Consider the following 20,891-nt stretch of genomic DNA (forward strand, 5'->3'; position numbering starts at 1 on the left):
CTTCAGTTTCCTACATTTAATACTCATTCATATAGCAACTAATTCTATTGGCAGTATTAGCTGTGCAATTTTTTGTCACTTCATCCATATCTATTGGTCGGTTACAGGCAGGTTCCCTCATATAAACAACCTTACCTAACCTCTCACTGTAAGTTTCTTCTCACCCAATTATATCTGTTTATTGGCATGAGTCTCTCCTACCTATGATCTTTACAAAAGAATTTCATGCTTAAATTATTAAGAAGCATCAACTTCAAGAAATCATGCAGACAATGATATACAAAGAAAATATATGCACCGAAAGGGAAGAATAGGGAAGAGCCTACCGGAGACAATGAAAGTCCCTTAGCTCTTTCACCACTGCTTCTTCAGTCTTTTAAGTCTTATGAGAGATAAGTTAGGAGCTTAAATATATAGAAAGCTTTATCCAAAGTAAGAAATTAAATCACTGATGGGAACTAATCGATCATTTTTCTAATGTTCATCCCCAAACATAATCGAGAAATTCCAAGAATATACTTATCCAAATTTTAAATTTCTGCTTATTTATGAATTAAGTTATTACAGATAGGATCCTTCCAGGAATTACTAACCAATGTTCTTCATAGTAGGGTTGCATAATCTGTCTCTTCTTTATATAGATCAGAGAGAAGCTCGAATCACTAGTTGGCAGAGAGGAAGTAGTTTCTGCTCTCAGTCAGTTGATTTCGAAGAAATTTTTTATTCAAAAAATAGGAATTCATTAACATGCTTCCAGGACCATATCAGTATGGCTTACTGAACTCATTAACATGTCTCGAAAGCAGGTAATTTTTTATTTGAAATGAAATAACATCACACGGGGACTTTAGAGTCTGGGTGTAGGCATTTGAACGAGAATTCTCATACTTAAAAGAAGTGCAGACCTCAAAATCTTCATGCACCCGAACTGTTCGACGCGTTGCTTCTGGTTTGCGAGCTGTTGGAGGTGCCACTCTTGCTCTGAGAACTTTGGCTCGAGGAGACATTTTGAGTTTGATAGAAGAAATTGATGTTGATGTTCTCCGGCGTTTCAGTAAGAAGTCGGAGCGACCGTGGAATTGGCGGCATGGCGACTTCAAGAAAGCCCTCCAGAACTTGAAGCACCTGCCCCATCGTCGGCCGGCAACTCTCGTCATCTTGGATGCACCAACAGGCAAGTTTACAAGCTCTTTCCAGCTCCTCCAAATCCGCATCACCTCCCAGTCTTTGATCCAGCAAGCTCCCGATGTTTTCCTTCATAAGTTCGCTGGCCACCAGAGTAGGGAAGAACCCTGCGGTGTTGCCTTCCTCCGTGTTCTCCAGGTTCCTCCTCCCCGACACGATCTCGAACAGCATCATCCCGTAGCTGTACACGTCGGCCTTAGCCGTGATCGGCACGCCGGTGATCCACTCTGGGGCGAGGTAGCCTCTCGTCCCTCTCATTGTGGTCAGAACCCGGCTGAAGTCTCGCCCCATGAGCTTAGCCAGGCCAAAGTCCGCCAGCTTGGGAGCGAAGGAATCGTCTAATAGAATGTTCTCCGGTTTGATGTCGCAATGGATGATGCAGTCCCTGCATTGCTCGTGTAGATAGGCCAATCCTCTCGCGGTTCCGACCGCAATTTGGTACCTCGTCTTCCATTTCAAATCCGTGGAAGTGGATTTGAAGAGATGAGTGTCTAGTGACCCTTTCTGCATGAACTCGTAGACCAGCAACTTGTTGGTTCCCTCGGAGCAGAAGCCGAGGAGGCGAACCAGATTGACGTGCTGGATCGTACCGATGGTGCTCACCTCAGTGCGGAATTGCTTCTCACCCTGCTGAAGCCCTTCGAGCTTCTTCACCGCGATGGGGGTCGAGTCCGGCAACGTGCCTTTGAACACCGACCCAAAACCGCCGCCGCCGAGCTTGTGGGAGAAGTTATTGGTGGCGCGCTGCAAATCGCTGTACCAGAAAGGAACTAGACCGCCCCCCACGGCCTTGGATGCTCTCATCAACCTTGAGCTCCGCCGGCGCCAGACGACGAACCAAATGAGTGCTAAACAAACCAATAAAGCGACGGCTGCACCGACTACGGTCCAAATTACTATCTTCTTGTTGCTCTTGGGACTCGGCAGCTCCGAGGCAGCCAAACGAAGTTGAAGCGTGCTGGCTTCCGATTGGCTGTACTGGTCTTGGAGATTGAGCAATTCGCCGTGCCAAACATAACACCTGCTGCCAGCGAAGGAGTAGGCCGTGCAAGAGCAATTGTTTAAGCAGGCCAATTGGCAATCGTCATCGCTTCCAATACCGTCCAGAGTCTGATTGTTCACCGGCAGCCTCATATTGTCCATGGTGAAGAACTTGTCCCTCTGGAAATTGGAGGAGTTGGCTCGATCGCCGCACTGCAGCGGCGTGTTCCTGACGCATCCCCCGCTCTGATCGCCCAAATCCCAGTCGCTCTGGTTCCTGGCGCTGAAGCCCCTCACGCACTGACAGAAGGTCTGGCCGTTCTCGTTGCAGCTGCCGAAAGCTCCGCATAAGGAGTAAACCTGGCACTGCTGCCTCGGCTGCGACCAGAAGAGGATCCACGACTGCGAGTTATCCAGCCACGTGAACTGCTTGATCTGCCCGGACACATCCATCACGAACCTGGAGATGATATCGGGATTCTTCATCGAGTACGTGAAGTAGTTCTCCGTAGGATTGCTGACATACTGGAAGTCATAGATATAATTCTGCGTCATCTCCGGAACAAGGCTAAAGATCTGATCGTTCCAGGTCCCGCTACTCCAGTAATTGTTGGTGGAGTTCCACAAGATGAAGTATTGGCTGGTCCCGTTGGGGTCTAATTCCAGGTTGAAGATGCCGGGCGCAGGGTCTTCGCTGTCCTTCCAAGACGTGAGGCGTTGCGTCATGCCGGTGATCTTGTTCAGCCCGAGTCTGCCGCCTGGGAGCCACGTATTGGTGGGGTGGTCTATACTCTGCCACACGACCATAGAGGAGTTGGACGCATCGCGGAGCTGGAGGCTGCCGGAGTCAAGTAGCACGGCGACAGTGGAGTTGGATGTCGTGTTGACGGCGGTGGACCAGATGAGGGCGCCGGAAGAGTCGAGGAGGACGAGGTTGCCGTCGTCGGCGATTTTGAGCACGGAAGTGGAGTGATCGGCCACGGGGGTCTCCCGATTGGCGACCCACACGGACGTGAGCTTGGGGTCCTTGCCGTACCATATGCCGACGTAGTACCGATCGGTGCTGCCCGGCTTGAAGAAGCCCAGCACGAAGTGGCCGCCGGAGGAGGTGATGGTTTGGTCCCCCGAGAGAGAACGATTAGCGGAGATGGTGTCAGCTGCAGAACAGAGATCCAAGAGGAGACCAAAAAGAGGTAGAAGAAGAGGAAAGATGCTTCCAATTGTTGGAGAAACCATGGCATAGGAAGATGAATGATGTGATCAGAAAGAAATCTGCAGCTGGTGAAGCATTCCTTGGTTTGTGATCTAGGAGTTCACAAATATCTGACTACGAATTTAAGAGCTCATTAAATGATCGACCAACATTTTGTACCCGCAGCTTTATTATCTACTATCCACACGCAGAACAATAGTTAAAATATTGTTTTTTTTTTTAGATTTCCCACGAAAATAAAATCTAGAGCAAGAGACTGTTCCACGGCTGAGGGGGAGATAGCTGTTTCCCCTCTTCTCTGGTTTCTTTGGCTGAGTTGATTGCGACCTGGTCAAATGATTTATTTCAAGGTTTAGTCGCATCCACTCGATGCTACAGTTCTTCTTTCCTCAGTGATTGATGAAACATCGGCAGAAAATACGACCATTTACGAGTTGTTTTTAAGAAGTTGACCAAGTCATAACAGATTTTTTTTTATTAATTTGAAATGAGTAGCAATTGCTAACTAACTTGTTGGTCTGGGAATCTTCATCGACCGTCACAATTTGGTCACTATGACATCAGGTGATAATAATGGATAAAAGAAATCAGTTTTAAAGTAAGCATGCGGTGGGATACAGAGTCGTCACGATGAAAATACGTTAGACAAGATGAATATATTCATCATCAATGTCTTTATCAATTTGTCATAGAGTCAATACGAAAGAGATAAATCATGAACAACTATTAATTTTTGGAATAATGACTAGCACATAAAGAAGATATTTACCTCGACTTTACCAAGAGTTAGACATGATATTAATAGTCAGACAGAAAGTATAATTATAAAAAATATGAAATCGTTACATCAACAACCATCTTTAGAGTTGGTCCTATAAATATAGAAAGAGGTAAAAAAAAATATAATTATAAGGCATAACTGAACGTGCTCTATATTAATAGGAGAGATTGTTAGGACTCTTGGTGACCGACTAGAGGGGATGAATAGCCCTTGTATAAATTAAGTCAACACAACTTTTTTCGAACTTATAACTTAATTAAAATACTTGCATAAATATAGAAATAATAATAAATTAAAAAGACGAGGTTCAACAGATTTACTTGATTATAATCGGGAAAGTTGTTAATTCAAGACAGATAAAAAAACGTACTAAAAATCCCCTCTGGGTGGAAAAGCCTCTTACAACATTCAAAACTCACAAAACAAAGCTAAACTCAGACAAACTCAAGTACAAGTGTTGTTACTTTATATTTCTTATTGATTTTAGCTTCTGGGAGCAGTACTATTTATATAGCCTTGCTCGGGGCGTCTAGAAGAGTTCCAAGCGCCTGGAATGGGATATAATTCTATCTTCGACACAACATTCAAATGTCACGTCAAAATGGCTAAGAATTGGGTTTCGGGCGCCACAGACTACTCTGGGCGCCCCGACCTGTTCCGAGCACCCCAGGGCCAAAAATTAGCCCTTTGTTGATTTTTGGTCTCAACCTCCTTCTTTGGTTCCGCTCGCATCGGTCCGGGTCTTCCGCTCTAGCTCCGCTAGCATAGGTGATTTCGGCCATCCGGAATAGGGCTCACTTGAACCTAACTTCCGGCATTCTCAAGCAAGCTTCCGCTCTGGCTTCTCATCCCTCAGAAACCTCACGCGCTTCCTTCTCATCCACCCACGTACTCTTCCGCAACACCTCGTCCCTCAAACGCACAAAGCTCGTTGGCTCTCTCTCGTGTCGTCCTTCTCGCTAGCTGCGTCTTTTGTTCAACATCCTGTGCTCCTAAGTTCCTGCACTCTTAGACACAGAGTTAAACATAATAGGATCTAACTTAACTTAGTTGATCACATCAAAACTATCTTGGGGTACCAACAATCTCCTCCTATTTTGGTGCGAGCAATCCAAGTTAAGTTAGGGTAAACCAACATAAAGTAAAAGCAATAAATTTTACAATTAAGTGCAAAAAGTAAAAAAAAAAATTTAAGCTACCTCCCCCTAGACTTAATTTTTCCTTCTCCCGCTTTGATCACATAAAAAAAATTAGGGTACCAAAAAAAATATAAGGGCAACTTTTCAAAAATAAGAAAGTTAAAAAAAAACTCTGATTTTCCAATAATTTTAAAAAACCTATCAAATTTTTGAAAACTTTGAAAATAATTTGAAAATAATTTTGATATCATTTAAAAAAAATAACAACGTAAATAATTTTAGAAACTTTAAGTTTTGCAAAAAATTTTCTAAATAAAAAAAATGGTTGAGTAACTATTTAAAGTATTAATTATAATTAAATGATTTATCAGTTAGTCAATTAAACATTTTATTTCATTAATTGACTTTTAGGCTGTAGCGAGGCACTAGGCCTTCTTGGTTATTGGAGCAACAACCACTTTCTAGACAAAGCCTCTTAAGGAAATTAAATATTTAATCTACTCTCTGAAAACCCTAACTTTAAAGTTTTAATCTAAAAATGATTTTGGAACCCAATATAGATTCCTTCTAACTGGGTTGATTAAAAATCTTTTAGGAATATATTTTTGAGAAATTTTCCTAATTTGTCCCTTATGGTAATTAAGGTACCAATTTAGACCATTAAATTTTCTAATACTATGAGCATGTATGATTTTTTAAGTTCTTTATTTCTTTTTACAAATTATCATTTTTCAATTTTATTTTGTCAAATTCTTCTAATGGACAAGATTTGGCTAGAATTAATTTTAACTCTTGATTTTCTTTTTCTAGCTTACAGCAATTCTTTGACAATAATTTAACAAACTTGAATAATTTATCGGGAGACAGAGATCATTCCTAACTTACCTTGTCGATCCCGTTGTTCGTAGCTCCCCCTGAACTGCTGCTTTCTTTTGATGTCGCTCCTCCGTCATCGATGCTCTCAATGCTCATTTCGGACGAGCTTGCTTCGTTTTCGTCTTCTTGATGACTTGCCACTAACGCAAGTCCGGCGATGACTTCAATTTCTGATTCGGACGACGTTTCGTCCCACGTTGCCTTTAGCATTTTGTACATGTTAGATTGGACAGACTTCTTCTTCTTTCCCTTGTCCTTATTCTTCAACTTAGGGTAGTTGTCTTAATGTGGCCTTCTTCATTGCAGTGGTAGCATTTGATTTTTTTTTCTTTCTACCCTGCAGATGGTTAGTTTTTCTAGATTTAAATAATTTGTAAATCGCCTTACCATCATTGTCATTTCATCATTGTCGTCGAGAGAGGATTCTGAATCTAATTCATCCATCTTCGCCTTGAGGGTAATATTATACTTTGGCTCCTTCTTCGAATCTGCACGTTTCGTTTTATGGACTTCAAATGTTGAAAACATTTCTTCTAAGGTGACAAATTCTAAATCTTTAGATATATAGTAAGCATCTACTAATTATGCCCACTCGGTAGTTCTAGGAAATGCATTAAGCGCGTACCTTAGCAAATCTTGGTTGCTTACCTTTTCTCCGAGATTCGTGAGTCTGGTGATTAGTTCCTTCATTCTCGAGGGAAGATGTGCAACGATTTCTTCTGCTTCCAATTTTATGTTACTCAGTTGGTTCCTTAGCAGATCTCGTCTCGCGAGCTTGGCTTCGAATGTCCCTTCATGTAGCTCAAGGAACTTCTCCCAAAGCTCCTTTGCTGAGTTGTAGATGTCAATCTAGTTGACTTCTTGTGGCGGTAGGACGCTCAGCAGATGAAACTCTGCTTTACCGTTTGCCACGAAGTCGGCCTGCTCCTTCTTCATCCATTGGTATTCTTTCTTACCTTCGGGTGCTACAAAACCAAACTTCATTATTAAAAGTAATTCAAAATCGATTTTAAAAAATATCTCCATTCGCTTTTTCCAGCTCGCGAACTCCCCCTCGAGCTTTGGTGGGTAGATGGTTGGTCCGACCATCTCGTGTGCTTCGTTTGGCGGTTAGTCCTCCTGAAGCGTTTTGGCTCTGATACCACTTGTTAGGACCCTTGGTGGCCGGCTAGAACGGGGTGAATAACCCCTGCACAAATTAAGCAAACACAACCTTTCTCGAACTTATAACTTAATTAAAATACTTGCATAAACATAGAAACAATAATAAACTAAAAAGACGAGGCTCAACAGATTTACTTGGTTACAACCGGGGAGGTTGTTAATTCAAGGCAGATGAAAAAGCACACTAAAATTCTCCTCTGGCCAGAGAAGCCTTTTACAACATTCAAAGCTCACAAAACAAAGCTAAACTCAGACAAACTCAAGCATAAGTGTTGTTACTCTATATTTCTTGTTGTTTTTAGCTTCTGGGAGCAGGGTTGTTTATATAGCCCTACTCGGGGCACGTGGATAGGTTCCAGGCGCCTGGAATGGGATAGAATTTTATCCCCGATGCAATGTTCAAACGTCACGCCAAAATGGCTAAGAATCGGATTCCGGGCGCCCTAGGCTGGTCCGAGCACCCCGGGGCCAAAAATCATCCCTTTGTTGATTTTTTGTCCCAGCCTCCTTCTTTGGTTCCGCTCGCATCGATCCAGGTCTTCCGCTCTGGCTCCACTAGCTTGAGTGATTTCGTCCATTCGAAATAGGGCTCATCTGAACCCAACTTCCTACCTTCTCGAGTAAGCTTCCGCTCCAGCTTCTCGTCCCTCGGAAACACTGCGTGCCTCCTTCTCATCCACCAGTGTACTCTTTTGCAACACCTCGTCCCTCAGACGCACCTAGCCAGTCGGCTCTCTCCCGTGTCGTCCTTCTCACTAGCAACTTCTTTTGTACGACATCCTGTGCTCCTAAGTTCTTGCACACTTAGACACAGGGCTAAACACAACAGGACCTAACCTAACTTGATTGATCACATCAAAACTACCTTGGGGTACCAACAGAGATTTAAATGATTCTCAAGAAATGACATCAGCGACAGTTAGAGAGCACTACAATAAAAAGTGAAGCTCAGCTAGGAGTCAAAAAATTGGCTAAGTATCACACGCAATGAAGCCGAACAATGGCTATAAAACTAAATGTCTTCGCCATCAACAGCCACATGGCGAATATAAAACCAAATGTCTTTGCCATCGGCAGCTGAACAACAACTATAAAACCGAGTGTCTTTGCCATCAACATCTGAATGACGGCTATAAAACTAAGTGTCTTCTCCATCAGCAGTCGAACGACGACTATAAAACCATGTGGGGACATCAGTAAAGTCTATGGGCATTCCTAAGCGGCAGGGCGCCTAATCGGATAGAGAGGCTCAGGAACATACTAATGGTCCATTCAATCGGACTTATAGTCTCCTTCGACTAGACTTGAAGGAGGGCTTGTGATCTAGTAATAATGGAGTCCCACTAAAGATACGTCAAAGTAATGAAAATCGACTGATGTGGAAGACAAAGTCAAGCGGGGTATCTGTTAGAGTGTATACTAAAAATCTATCTTTTTGTATAAACATTTATTTTGAAATAAGAATCAAGTTTGGTCAAATATCTTCATTTATGTTAAATATAGTTGTTCATTTAATTTATATTGTAGATAACATGGTGTGTGGTGTCACACAGAAGATCATGTTATCAGTTCCTTATAAATTATAAATAGTAGCTCACGACCAAAATGGATAGGGACAAACCATTGGAACGGTCGTAGTGTGATTTAGTATTAGTTTATCTTGACTATAAAATTACACTAGTACACTCAGAGTGTATTGAGCAGGACCATTTAAGGTTGTTCTTTTTATACTGATTGCATAAAAGAACAGGACCTCTGTTATTATGGAAATGCATACTCTTAATTCCGATATAATGACAAATACATATATTTAGTATTTATTTCTTTAATTATCAATGGGTGAGATTTAGTTCATTAAATCAATAGATCCGATAAGTTAGGAAATAATATTATTTATATCGTGTGTTGTTAATTATAAAAGGAAACTGTGTCCTAGTTGTCTAGGTTGATGATGTCCCCTTTAGAAGCTCATAAGGATTGTCATGTAAATCATGCAGGTGGACTTAGTCTGGCATGACAATAAAGTTGAGTGGTATTACTCTTGGACCTAGATGTTAATTAAGTGAGTGTCAGTAACTCATTTAATTAATGGGCATTCGATATCTTAAATACAAGGAGATTAACACATTCATGATAAGAAGGAGCCCATAATATAATTTGGGAATGGTGCGGTAGTTCAATAATAACTCTTTAGTGGTATGAGTTATTATTGATGAACTTTAGTTGGGTGTTCAGGGCGAACATGGGAAGCTCAAGCTCATCGGGAGACCAAAGTCAATTCCTCCTCTAGATCCCTATTGTAGCCTCTTATATAAAGCCTTATATCCACCCAAAGCCCAGCTTCTTAAGCCTAAGCTAGGGTCGGCCAAGCCTTGCTTGGTGTCCAAGCAAGGGGTCAGCCAAGCCAAGCTTGGAGCCCAAGCTAGGGCCGGCCAAGCCTTGCTTGGTGCCCAAGCAAGGGGTCGGCGACACATAAACTAGAAAAGGAAATTTTATTTTTTTGTTAAAATCTTTCCTTTATAGAGATCCATAAAAAGGATTTAAAAGAACGATTTTAATTATAAAATTTTTCTTTTTTAGATCGGTCACAAAAGGAAATAAAAGGAGTTTTTATCTTGTTAAATCTTTCCTTTTATAGAGACCCATAAAAGGGATTTAAAAGAGAGATTTTAATTATTGAAATCTTTTCTTTTATAGACATCCACAAAAGGATTTAAAAGAGATATTTTAATTTTATAAAACATTCCTTTTATAGGTATCCACAAAAGAGATTTTAAAAGAGAGATTTAAATTTTTAAAAAACTTTCCTTGTTTGATGAAAGGGCTTTGGTTGGCCATGATAGAGAATTAAAAGGAAGTTTTAATTTTGTTTTAAAACTTTCCTTTTTTGCATTCACCAAGGATTATAAAAGAAGAGGAGGTGGTGCTTTATGGTTTAACACATCTTCTATTCTCCTCTTCCCTTCCATGGTGGTCGACCCTTCATCATCTTCTTTTCTTCTTCTTCTTTGTGGCCGGCGGCATCAAGCTTGGAGTTCAATTGGTGGCCGGATACTTGGAGGTGAAGAAGAAGAGAAAGGAGGTTCCCTAGTTGTGAGTCCTTTTGGTTGTCGAAAGCTTGGAAGGAAGAAGAAGGTTTGGGTGGATTTCATCTTGGTAGATCGTCGTCCACACGACGCCCACGAGGAGGAGAGGAATACAATAGAAGATCAAGAGGTTATTAAATCTTCAAAGAAAGGTATAACTAATTATTAGTTTCTACTTCATAATTAGTTCATATTCTTTGAATGGATCCTGAAATACCAACACAAGAGACTATCGATTTTAGGCTATTAGTTTTGTGTTATCGATTTTGTGTTTCGATTTCATATTTTGATCTTGTGCTTCTATTGAGGTCTTTTTAGTTAAATCGAGGGTTACTGTAAGAAGTTTAAACATTGAATTTCTTTGAAAGGCTTTGTCTATGAAGTGGTGGATGATCTCATACCCAAGAAGGCCTAGTGCCTCGCCATGTTTAACCTGGAAGTCGATCTTTGAAATAAACGTTTAATCATCTTTTGTAATATGGTTTAACTTCTAAAGAACACATCAGTTGAACTTGGAGTAAAAATGTTAAGTTTCATTTCCAATCCAAGTTTAACTTCTGAAGAGTAACTTGGATTAATAATGTTAAGCATCGTTTGCAATCTAAGTTTAACTTCAGTAGAGCACATGGGTAGCTAGGAAAAGTTCTGTGCTTGTACAAAATTTTTGTACATGGAACAAAATAGAATCCAGGTGTAGCAACCAACAATTAGTATCAGAGCTAGTTTTCTGCCTCTGTGTGTTTGGTTTTCAGTTTAATTATGCACAAGTCATACATAATTTAGGAAGGATAATAGTAGGATGTGCAAATAGACTAACTTTGTAGTTGCAGGCATCCTAGATCCAACTATTATGACCCTATTGTGTTTTGTGTGTAATTGGACCATCAGACATGTCGAGGGCATTTTATGTGTGTGCATGATTGTATTTATTAAATACAGTAGAAGCTGTATTAGTTTTAGAATTTTACATTCTATTCAACCTAGATTATATATACATTCCCTTGTGAAATATAGGATCGATAAATGTAAAATTTTATTTTTATCGTGGATCATATCCTTGCAAGACGTGGTACTAGTTGAGGACCAGAGGTGCAACGAGAAGGAAGCACGATAGACGCGACGACATAAACCCTAGGGTTGGCGACTAGGGTTGGCTGCACATGGAGGATAGCTATGGACAAAGTCATAATAGTTGGAAAATATTTTTCATATTTATTGCCTTCTATGCTGTGCATGTGTGATGTGTTTGCATGATAAAATTCTTCGTCTTAAATAACTAAGTGGGAGAGGAATTTAATCAAATTCCATGGTCTCCAGTACTGGTTTGTAAGTGATGCACTCAAACTTGCGCATTGGCTTTAAGTGTCTTCCTCCACATCGGATGGGTTTATTTGCAGACCACTAGATCAAACTTCCTTTATGGATGATTATAGGAATTTATTTAGGCTTATGTGATCTTCTCCATCTGAAGGGGCACAATCCTATTTAATGGACTAAGTATCAAGTAATGATATACACTTAGGGGCATTTAATAGTATCCTCCCAATCAAAGTCACTGCTATTATTTGTGTGACCGAAGAAAACCAACTATTAATTTTATTTGTCATAAAGTTAGCATGACAAGATAATAAAATTAATGGGTAAAACCTCCTCTTACAAATGTTTGAATTTGTATACGTCCACACTATCGTGGCATACAAAATTCACGGTGTTTTGAGGTGTTGGTGAGTTTAAATTATATTGTTTGAGGAATCAATGTTATTTTAAATTCTTAAGTTTTGACCAAAATTTATTTTGTGATTCTTAGGATGACCTTCAATCCACTTGCTGTTATATTAAAAGAGAACAAACTTACTGGTCCCAATTACATTGATTGGAAACGAAATCTAGACATTGTCCTAATTACTGAAGGCTATAAGTTTGTACTTCTAGAGGTCTGTTCTAATGTGCCTAATAATGATTCTAGTAAAGAGGAGATTGAGAGTCATAGAAAATGGGTCAAGGCAGATGAGATGACGCGGTGTTACATTTTGGCTTCTATGTCAAATGTGCTGCAACATCAGCATCAAGCCATGCCTACTGCCTTTGACATGATGTACAATCTCAAGGAACTCTTTGAACACCAGAATCGGGTTGCTAGGCAATAGGCTATGAGAAACTTAATGACAACCACCATGACTGAGGAGACACTCGTAAGAGATCATATCCTCAAAATGATGGCTTACTTCAATGAGATACAAATCCTTGGAGCTGAAATCGATGGGGAAACCCAAGTTGATATTATTCTCCAAACGCTACCTAAAAATTTTGAGCAGTTCTGCCTGAACTATAACATGAACAAAAGGGTTTATTCGTTGGCGGAACTTCTGACAGAACTTCAAGCAGCAGAAGGTCTATTTCGTCAAAGTTCTCAAATTCATTTTGCTGAAAAACGGTTCTACTTCTAAGTCGAAAGGCAAGAAGAAGAAGAAGAAACAAGTTGGTTTAGTAAAGAAAGTGAATCGATCTCTAGGGACTGGACTGAAAGCAGGTGTGAAGAAGCCGAAGGGCAAGTGCTTCACATGCAAGCAATCTGGACATTGGAAGGCGGGCTGTCCTCGTAGGAAGGAGAACAATAAAGGTATATCTTATTCTCTAGTAGTTGAAACATGTTTAGTGGTGTTATCTACCGGTACCTGGTGTGTAAATACGGGAGTCATTGATCATATTTGTAACTCATTGCAGGGGTTCCAGGAAACCCGACGACTATATGAAGGAGAGATAACCGTCTACATGTGCAATACTACGAAAGTGGTGGTTGTTGTAGTGGGAGATGTTTACTTATCTTTTGATAGGCATAAAACTTTGATTTTGAGAAATTATCTTTATGTACCAAGTTTTAGAAAGAATTTAATTTCAATTTCTAAACTGTTTATGAATGGATATTCTGTTTCTTTTGATGACAAAGTGGTTGTCAAGAAAAATAGGGTAGTTATCTGTTCTAGTACGATGGTTGGCAATTTGTATACTCTAAATCCAATAACTCCCACAATGCAACAAACAGAAATTTATAACACATCTTCTAATTCTAATAAGAGAAAGCAGCCTTCAAAAATGAACCAAACATATCTTTGGCATCTAAGGCTTGGTCATATTAATTTAAGTAGGACTCAAAGGCTAATAGCTGATGGTCTTTTGGGTTCATTGGTGGTGAAAACCTTTCCAACCTGGGAGTCTTGCTTGGAAGGGAAAATGACCAAGAGACATTTTAAGGCAAAGGGGCATATAGCCAAAGATGTGTTAGAATTGATTCATTCTGATTTATGTGGACCTATGACTATCCAGGCGAGAGGTGGTTTCGAATATTTTATTTCTTTTATAGACGACTATTCAAGATATGGGAACATTTACTTGATACGCCGCAAGTCTGAGTGCTTTGATAAGTTCAAAGAATACAAAGTTGATGTGGAAAAGCGTCATGATAAAAGTATCAAGACACTACGGTCTGATCGTGGTGGCGAGTACCTCTCAGGAGAGTTTAGAAATTACTTATTAGAGGTTGGGATTCAATCTCAATTGTCTGCACTTGGTACACCCCAGCAGAATGGTGTGACGGAATGAAGGAATAGGACTCTTATGGGCATGGTTAGATCGATGATGAGTTATTCTGAATTACCAAATTCATTTTGGGGATATGCTCTAGAAACGACAGCGTACATTCTGAACTTGGTACCTTCTAAATCAGTATCCTCTACTCCCACAGAATTGTGGAATGAGCGTAAGCATAGTCTAAGACATGTTCGGATTTGGGGAAGTCCAACACATGTACTAAAGGGAGATGTTGATAAGTTGGAATCTCGTACAGAAGTCCGCTTGTTTGTGGGATATCCTAAAAGAGCGAAAGGTGATTTGTTTTATAGTCCTAAAGATCAGAAAGTTATTGTTAGCACCAATGCCCGATTTTTAGAAGAGGACTATGTAATGAACCACAAGCCCATGAGTAAAATTGTTCTTGAAGAGATAAGAGAAGACATGTCTACCTTAGTACCAATGGTACAAGATAAAATATCACAAGAAACTGCAACACATGTCACAAATGATGCACAATTGTAAGCAGTGCCACGTCATAGTGGGAGGGTTGTTCGTCAACCTGATAGATTCATGTTTTTTGGAGAGTCTTCAGACTTGATCCCTGGTAAACATGAATCTGATCCCTACACATATGATAAATCATTCTAAGATAAAGATGCAACATCTTGGCAAAGTGCAATGAACTCTGAAATAAAATCTATGTATTCTAATAAAGTCTGGGAGCTAGTAGAACCATCAAATGGTGTAAAAGCCATTTGAAGTAAGTGGGTCTACAAAAGGAAAAGAGGGGCAGACGGGAAGGTGGAAACCTTTAAAGCGAGGCTTGTTGCGAAAGGGTATACTCAGAAAAAGGGTATCGATTATGAGGAAACCCTTTCACCGGTAGTCATACTTAAGTCTATTCGGATTCTTTTATCTATTACTGCTCATATGAATTATGAGATTTGACAAATGGATGTCAAGATAGCTTTCCTTAATGGAAGTCTTGAAGAAAACATCCATATGAAGCAACCAGAGGGATTCATTACAAAGGGCAAAGAGCATCTTGTATGTAAGCTCAATCGGTTTATTTATGGACTAAAGCAAGCTTCAAGATCTTGGAACATCCGGTTTAATGAAGTGATCCAGTCTTATGGATTTATTCAGTGTCCGGATGAGTCTTGTGTATACAAGAAGAGTGACAGAAATGTGGTGGTAATTATTGTACTATACGTAGATGATATTTTGTTCATTGGCAACAATGTCAAAGTATTATCAAACTAAGGGTATGGTTGTCCAAATAGTTTGATATGAAGGACTTGGGAGAATGTGGACATATTCTTGGGATCAAAGTAATAAGGGATCGCAAGAAAAGAATGTTATGTTTATCCCAAACTTCATATATCGATACTATCCTTGCTCGTTTTAGTATGCAAAACTCCAAGAAAGGTTTCTTACCTTTTCAACATGGAGTACCTTTATCTAAAGAGATGTCTCCTAAAACACTAAAGGAAATAGAGGAGATGAAGGCAGTTCCTTATGCTTCGGTTGTAGGAAGTCTAATGCATGCAATGCTATGTATGAGACTGGATATCTGTTTTGCCGCGGGCATGGTTAGCAGATATCAAAGTAATCCAAGACAGGGACATTGGACTGTCGTAAAACATATATTAAAATCCCTGAAAAGGACTACAGATTATATGTTGGTTTACCAGGTAGATGACTTGCTCCCTGTAGGTTACACAGATTCTGACTTCCAATCAGATAGGGACAATATAGTAAGTCAACCTCAGGTTATGTGTTTACTTTGGGAGGTGGAGCCATAGCATGGAGGAGTTGGGACTCCACCATGGAAGCTAAATATGTAGCAGCTTCTCAGGCATCCAAAGAAGTTGTATGGCTCAGGAACTTTTTGATGGACTTAGATGTGATTTCTGGTTTGCCTAAAATTATCACAGTTTATTGTGATAATAGTGGTATAGTAGCAAACTCGAAGGAACCATGAGCCCATAAGGCAAGTAAACACATTGAGCACAAGTACCACCTGATACGAGACATCATAAAGCGAGGAGAAGTTGTTGTCGCCAAGATTGCATCCGCAGATAACCTGGCAGATCCTTTCACTAAGGCCCTTTCACGAGAACTTTTGATGGCCATGTTGAGGGGATGAGAATCAGATGTATGGCAATATATATGACAGCATAGTCTTTTAGTATAAGTGGAAGATTGTTAGAATGTATACTAAAAGCCTAGCTTTTTGTATAAACATTTATTTTGAAATAAGAATCATGTTTGGTCAAATATTTTCATTTATGTTAAATATAGTTGTTCATTTAATTTATATTGTAGATAATATGGTGTGTGTGTTAGAGTGTATACTAAAAGCCTAGCTTTTGTAAACATTTATTTTTGAAATAAAAGAATCACATTGGTCAAATGTCTACATTTATTTGTTAAGTGTAGTTATTCAATTAATTTATATTGTAGATAACATGGTGTGTGGTGTCATACACAGAAAATCATGTTATCAGTTCTTTATAAATTATAAACAGTTGCTCACGACTAAGATGGAAAGGAACAAACCATTGGAATAGTCGTAGTGTAATTAGGTATTAGTTTATCTTGACTAATAAATTACACTAGTACACTCTAAGTGTATTGAATAGGACCATTTAAGGTAAGTTCTTTTTATACTGACTTAATAAAATAACAAGACCTTAGTTATTATAGAAGTGTGTGCTCTTAATCCTAATATAATAACAAGCATATATATTTAGTATTTATTTCTTTGACTTATCAAAGGGTGAGATTTAGCTTGATAAATCAATAAGTCCGATAAGTTGGGAAATGATATTACTTATAGTGTGTGTTGTTGATTATAGAAGGAAACTGTGTCCTAGTCATCTAGGTTGAGAATGTCCCCAAGAGGAGCTCATAAGGATTGTCATGTTAAACCCTGCAGGTGGACTTAGTCTGACATGACAATGAGGTTGAGTGGTACTACTCTTGAACTAAGACATTAATTAAAATGAGTTGTCAGTAACTCAATTAATTAGTGGGCATTTGATATCTTAAACACAGGGAGATTAACACACTCATGATGAGAAGGAGCCCATAATGTAATTTGGGATTGGTGCGGTAGTGCAATAATAACTCTCTAGTGGAATGAGTTATTGTTGATGAACTTGATTTGTGTGTTCGGGGCGAACACGGGAAGCTCGTCGGGAGGCCAAAACCAATTTCTCCTCTAGGTCCCTGTCGTAGCCTCATTAAAGTCTCAAGTCCATTCAAATAAAAGTCCATCTTGGTGTCCAAGAAGGGGGCCGACCCAAGGCTTGGCGACGAAGCCAAGGGCCGACCACCATCTCCTCAAGAGGGCTGGCCCTATGCTTGGTGCCCAAGCAAAGGAGGGGTCGACCACTATATTTCAAATTTGGAGGAGTGTTTTAAATTTTTAAATTCTTCTCTTTGTAGATAACTACAAGTTTAAAAGAGAGATTTTAAAATTTAAAACTTTCCTTATTTGAATTAGGTCACATGGTTTAAAAGAGAGTTTTAAAAGTTTTAAAACTTTACTTATTTAACCATCCTCATGGTTTTTTAAAAGAGAGTTTTAAATTTAAAATTTTCATTTTTTGTAGCCATGTTAAAAAAAGAAATTTTAGAAGAGAAGTTTTAAATTTTAAAACTTTCCTTTTTTAACATCTACATAAGAAAAGAGAGCTTGTAAAATTTTATAAGAGGATTTTTTGTATTTTATAAAATTTTATAAAAAATTATTTCTCTTGATGATGATGTGGCCGGCCAAGCAAGGGGTCGGCCATTAAAAGCATCCAATCATCCATGATTCAATCAATTGAATCAATGATTGATGATTGAATCAATCAAGAGGAAAGAAAAGGAAAAATAAAAGGGGAAAAGAAAAAACAAGAGGAAGATTTTAATTTTTGTACAAAGTCTTTCCTTATTTGCCTTGGGCAAGTAATATAAAAGAAGGGGAGAGGAGGCCTCATGCATTATCAATTCTTATTCTCAAGTTGGTGCTCCCTCTTGTGGCCGACCCTCTCCCTCTTCCTTTCCCCTTGCTCTCTTTTGTTCTCTTGTGGTGGTGGCCGAATTTAGAGAAGAAGGAAGAAGGCTTTTGGGTGGTGTTCATCTTGGAGGATCGTCGCTCACACGACGTCCAAGGCGAGGCGAGGAATACGGCAGAAGATCTCGAGGTTATTAGCATACAAAGAAAAGGTATAACTAGTTATTGTTTTCCGCATCATGCTAGTTATTTTTCTTTGTATGAATTCCAAAACACAAGAGGCATTAGATTCTAGTTTTTCAAATTTGTTATTCGAGTTTGTGTTTTTTTTATTTTTTGAATTTGTGATTCAATTGTTCCTTTTGGTTAAACCTAGAGTTATATAAGGAAAATAAATATTAGTTTTCCTTAAAAGGCTTTGTCTAAGCGGTGGTGGATACTCCCATACCCAAGAAGGCCATGTGCCTCGCCATGCAGTCCTGGAAGCCAATTTTGGAAATTAATATTTAATTGAATTTATAACATAGATTGATTTGGATCAATAGTGTTAAGTTTCGCTTGCGATCCAAATCTAAACCATTAAGAATAGATAAGTTAAATTTGGAATCAATAATGTTAAGTTCCGTTTGCGATTCCTAATTTAGCTTCTAAAGAACATAATAGGTTGTTTAGGAAAGGTTCAACACTTGTACAAAATTTTTGTACAGTGGAACCGGTACGATCTTCCTAGGACCAACCAACAGTGTGGTGTAACACAGAAGATAATGTTATCAGTTCCTTATAACTTATAAATATTAGCTCACGACCAAAATGGATAGGGACAAACCATTGGAACGGTCGCAGTGTGATTTAGTATTAGTTTATCTTGACTATAAAATTACACTAGTATACTCTGAGTGTATTGAGCAGGACCATTTGAGGTTGTTCTTTTTATACTGATTGCATAAAAGAATAGGACCTCTGTTATTATGGAAATGTGTACTCTTAATTCCGATATAATGACAAACACATATATTTAGTATTTATTTCTTTAATTTATCAATGGGTGAGATTTAGTTCATTAAATCAATAGGTCTGATAAGTTGAGAAATAATATTATTTATATGGTGTGTTGTTAATTATAAAAGAAAACTGTGTCCTAGTTATCTAGATTGATGATGTCCCCTTTAGGAGCTCATAAGGATTGTCATATAAATCCTACAGGTGGACTTAGTCCGACATGACAATAAAGTTAAGTGGTATTACTCTTGGAGCTAGATGTTAATTAAGTGAGTGTCAGTAACTCATTTAATTAATGGACATTCGATATCTTAAATACAAGGAGATTAACGCATTCATGATAAGAAGGAGCTCATAATATAATTTGGGAATGGTGCGGTAGTTCAATAATAACTCTTTAGTGGTATAAGTTATTATTGATGAACTTGAGTTGGGTGTTCGAGGCGAACACGGGAAGCTCGAGCTCATCGGGAAACCAAAGTCAATTTCTCCTCTAGGTCCCTATTGTAGCCTCTTATATAAAGCCTTATATCCACCAAAAGCCTAGCTTCTTAAGCCTAAGCTAGGGTCGGCCAAGCCTTGCTTGGTGTCCAAGCAAGGGGCCGGCCAAGTCAAGTTTGAAGCCCAAGCTAGGGTCGGCCAAGCCTTGCTTGGTGCCCAAGCAAGGGGCCGACCACACATAAACTAGAAAAGAAAATTTTATTTTTTGTTAAAATCTTTCCTTTATAGATATCCATAAAAAGGATTTAAAAGAATGATTTTAATTATAAAATTTTCCTTTTTTAGATCGGTCACAAAAGGAAATAAAAGGAGTTTTTATCTTGTTAAATCTTTTCTTTTATAGAGATCCATAAAAGAAATTTAAAAGAGAGATTTTAATTATTGAAATCTTTTCTTTTATAAACATCTACAAAAGGATTTAAAAGAGAGATTTTAATTTTATAAAATATTCCTTTTATAGCTATCTATAAAAAGGATTTTAAAAGAGAGATTTTAATTTTTTAAAATCTTTCCTTGTTTGATGAAAGGGGTTTGGCCGACCATGCATGATAGAGAATTAAAAGGAAGTTTTAATTTTGTTTTAAAACTTTCCTTTTTTGCATTCACCAATGATTATAAAAGAAGAAGAGGTGGTGCGTTATGGTTTAACACATCTTCTATTCTCCTCTTCCTTTCCTTGGTGGCTGGCCCTTCATCATCTTCTTTTCTTCTTCTTCTTTGTGACTGGCGACATCAAGCTTGGAGTTCAATTGGTGGTCGGATACTTGGAGGTGAAGAAGAAGAGAAAGGAGGTTCCCCAGTTATGATTCCTTTTGGTGGCCGAAAGCTTGGAAGGAAGAAGAAGGTTTGGGTGGATTTCATCTTGGTAGATCATCGTCCACACGACGTCCAAGAGGAGGAGAGGAATACAATAGAAGACCAAGAGGTTATTAAATCTTCAAAGAAAGGTATAACTAATTATTAGTTTCCACTTCATAATTAGTTCATATTCTTTGAATGGATCCTGAAATACCAACACAAGAGGCTATCGATTTTAGGCTATCGGTTTTGTGTTATCGATTTTGTGTTTCGATTTCATATTTTGATCTTGTGCTTCTATTGAGGTCTTTTTAGTTAAATCGAGGGTTACTGTAAGAAGTTTAAACATTGAATTTCTTTGAAAGACTTTGTTTAGGAAGTAGTGGATGATCTCATACCCAAGAAGGTCTAGTGCCTCACCATGTTTAACCTGGAAGGCAATCTTTGAAATAAATGTTTAATCATCTTTTGTAATATGGTTTAACTTCTAAAGAACACATCGGTTGAACTTGGAGTAAAATGTTAAGTTTCGTTTCCAATCCTAGTTTAACTTCTGAAGAGCAACTTGGATTAATAATGTTAAGCATCG

At 38.8% G+C, this 20,891-nt stretch overlaps 1 protein-coding gene across 1 annotated transcript; it reads right to left on the bottom strand.

Moving 5' to 3' along the window:
• Positions 1–701: 701 nt before the first annotated feature.
• Positions 702–3,532, bottom strand: LOC122034267 (G-type lectin S-receptor-like serine/threonine-protein kinase At2g19130). Its single transcript, XM_042593443.1, has one exon. The coding sequence runs from the start codon at positions 3,400–3,402 to the stop codon at positions 916–918; it is 2,487 nt and encodes an 828-aa protein (XP_042449377.1). The 5' UTR covers positions 3,403–3,532; the 3' UTR covers positions 702–915.
• Between the last annotated feature and the right edge of the window lie 17,359 nt (positions 3,533–20,891).

Source organism: Zingiber officinale, chromosome 11B (assembly GCF_018446385.1).
Source record: "Zingiber officinale cultivar Zhangliang chromosome 11B, Zo_v1.1, whole genome shotgun sequence".
NCBI classification, from domain to species: domain Eukaryota; kingdom Viridiplantae; phylum Streptophyta; class Magnoliopsida; order Zingiberales; family Zingiberaceae; genus Zingiber; species Zingiber officinale.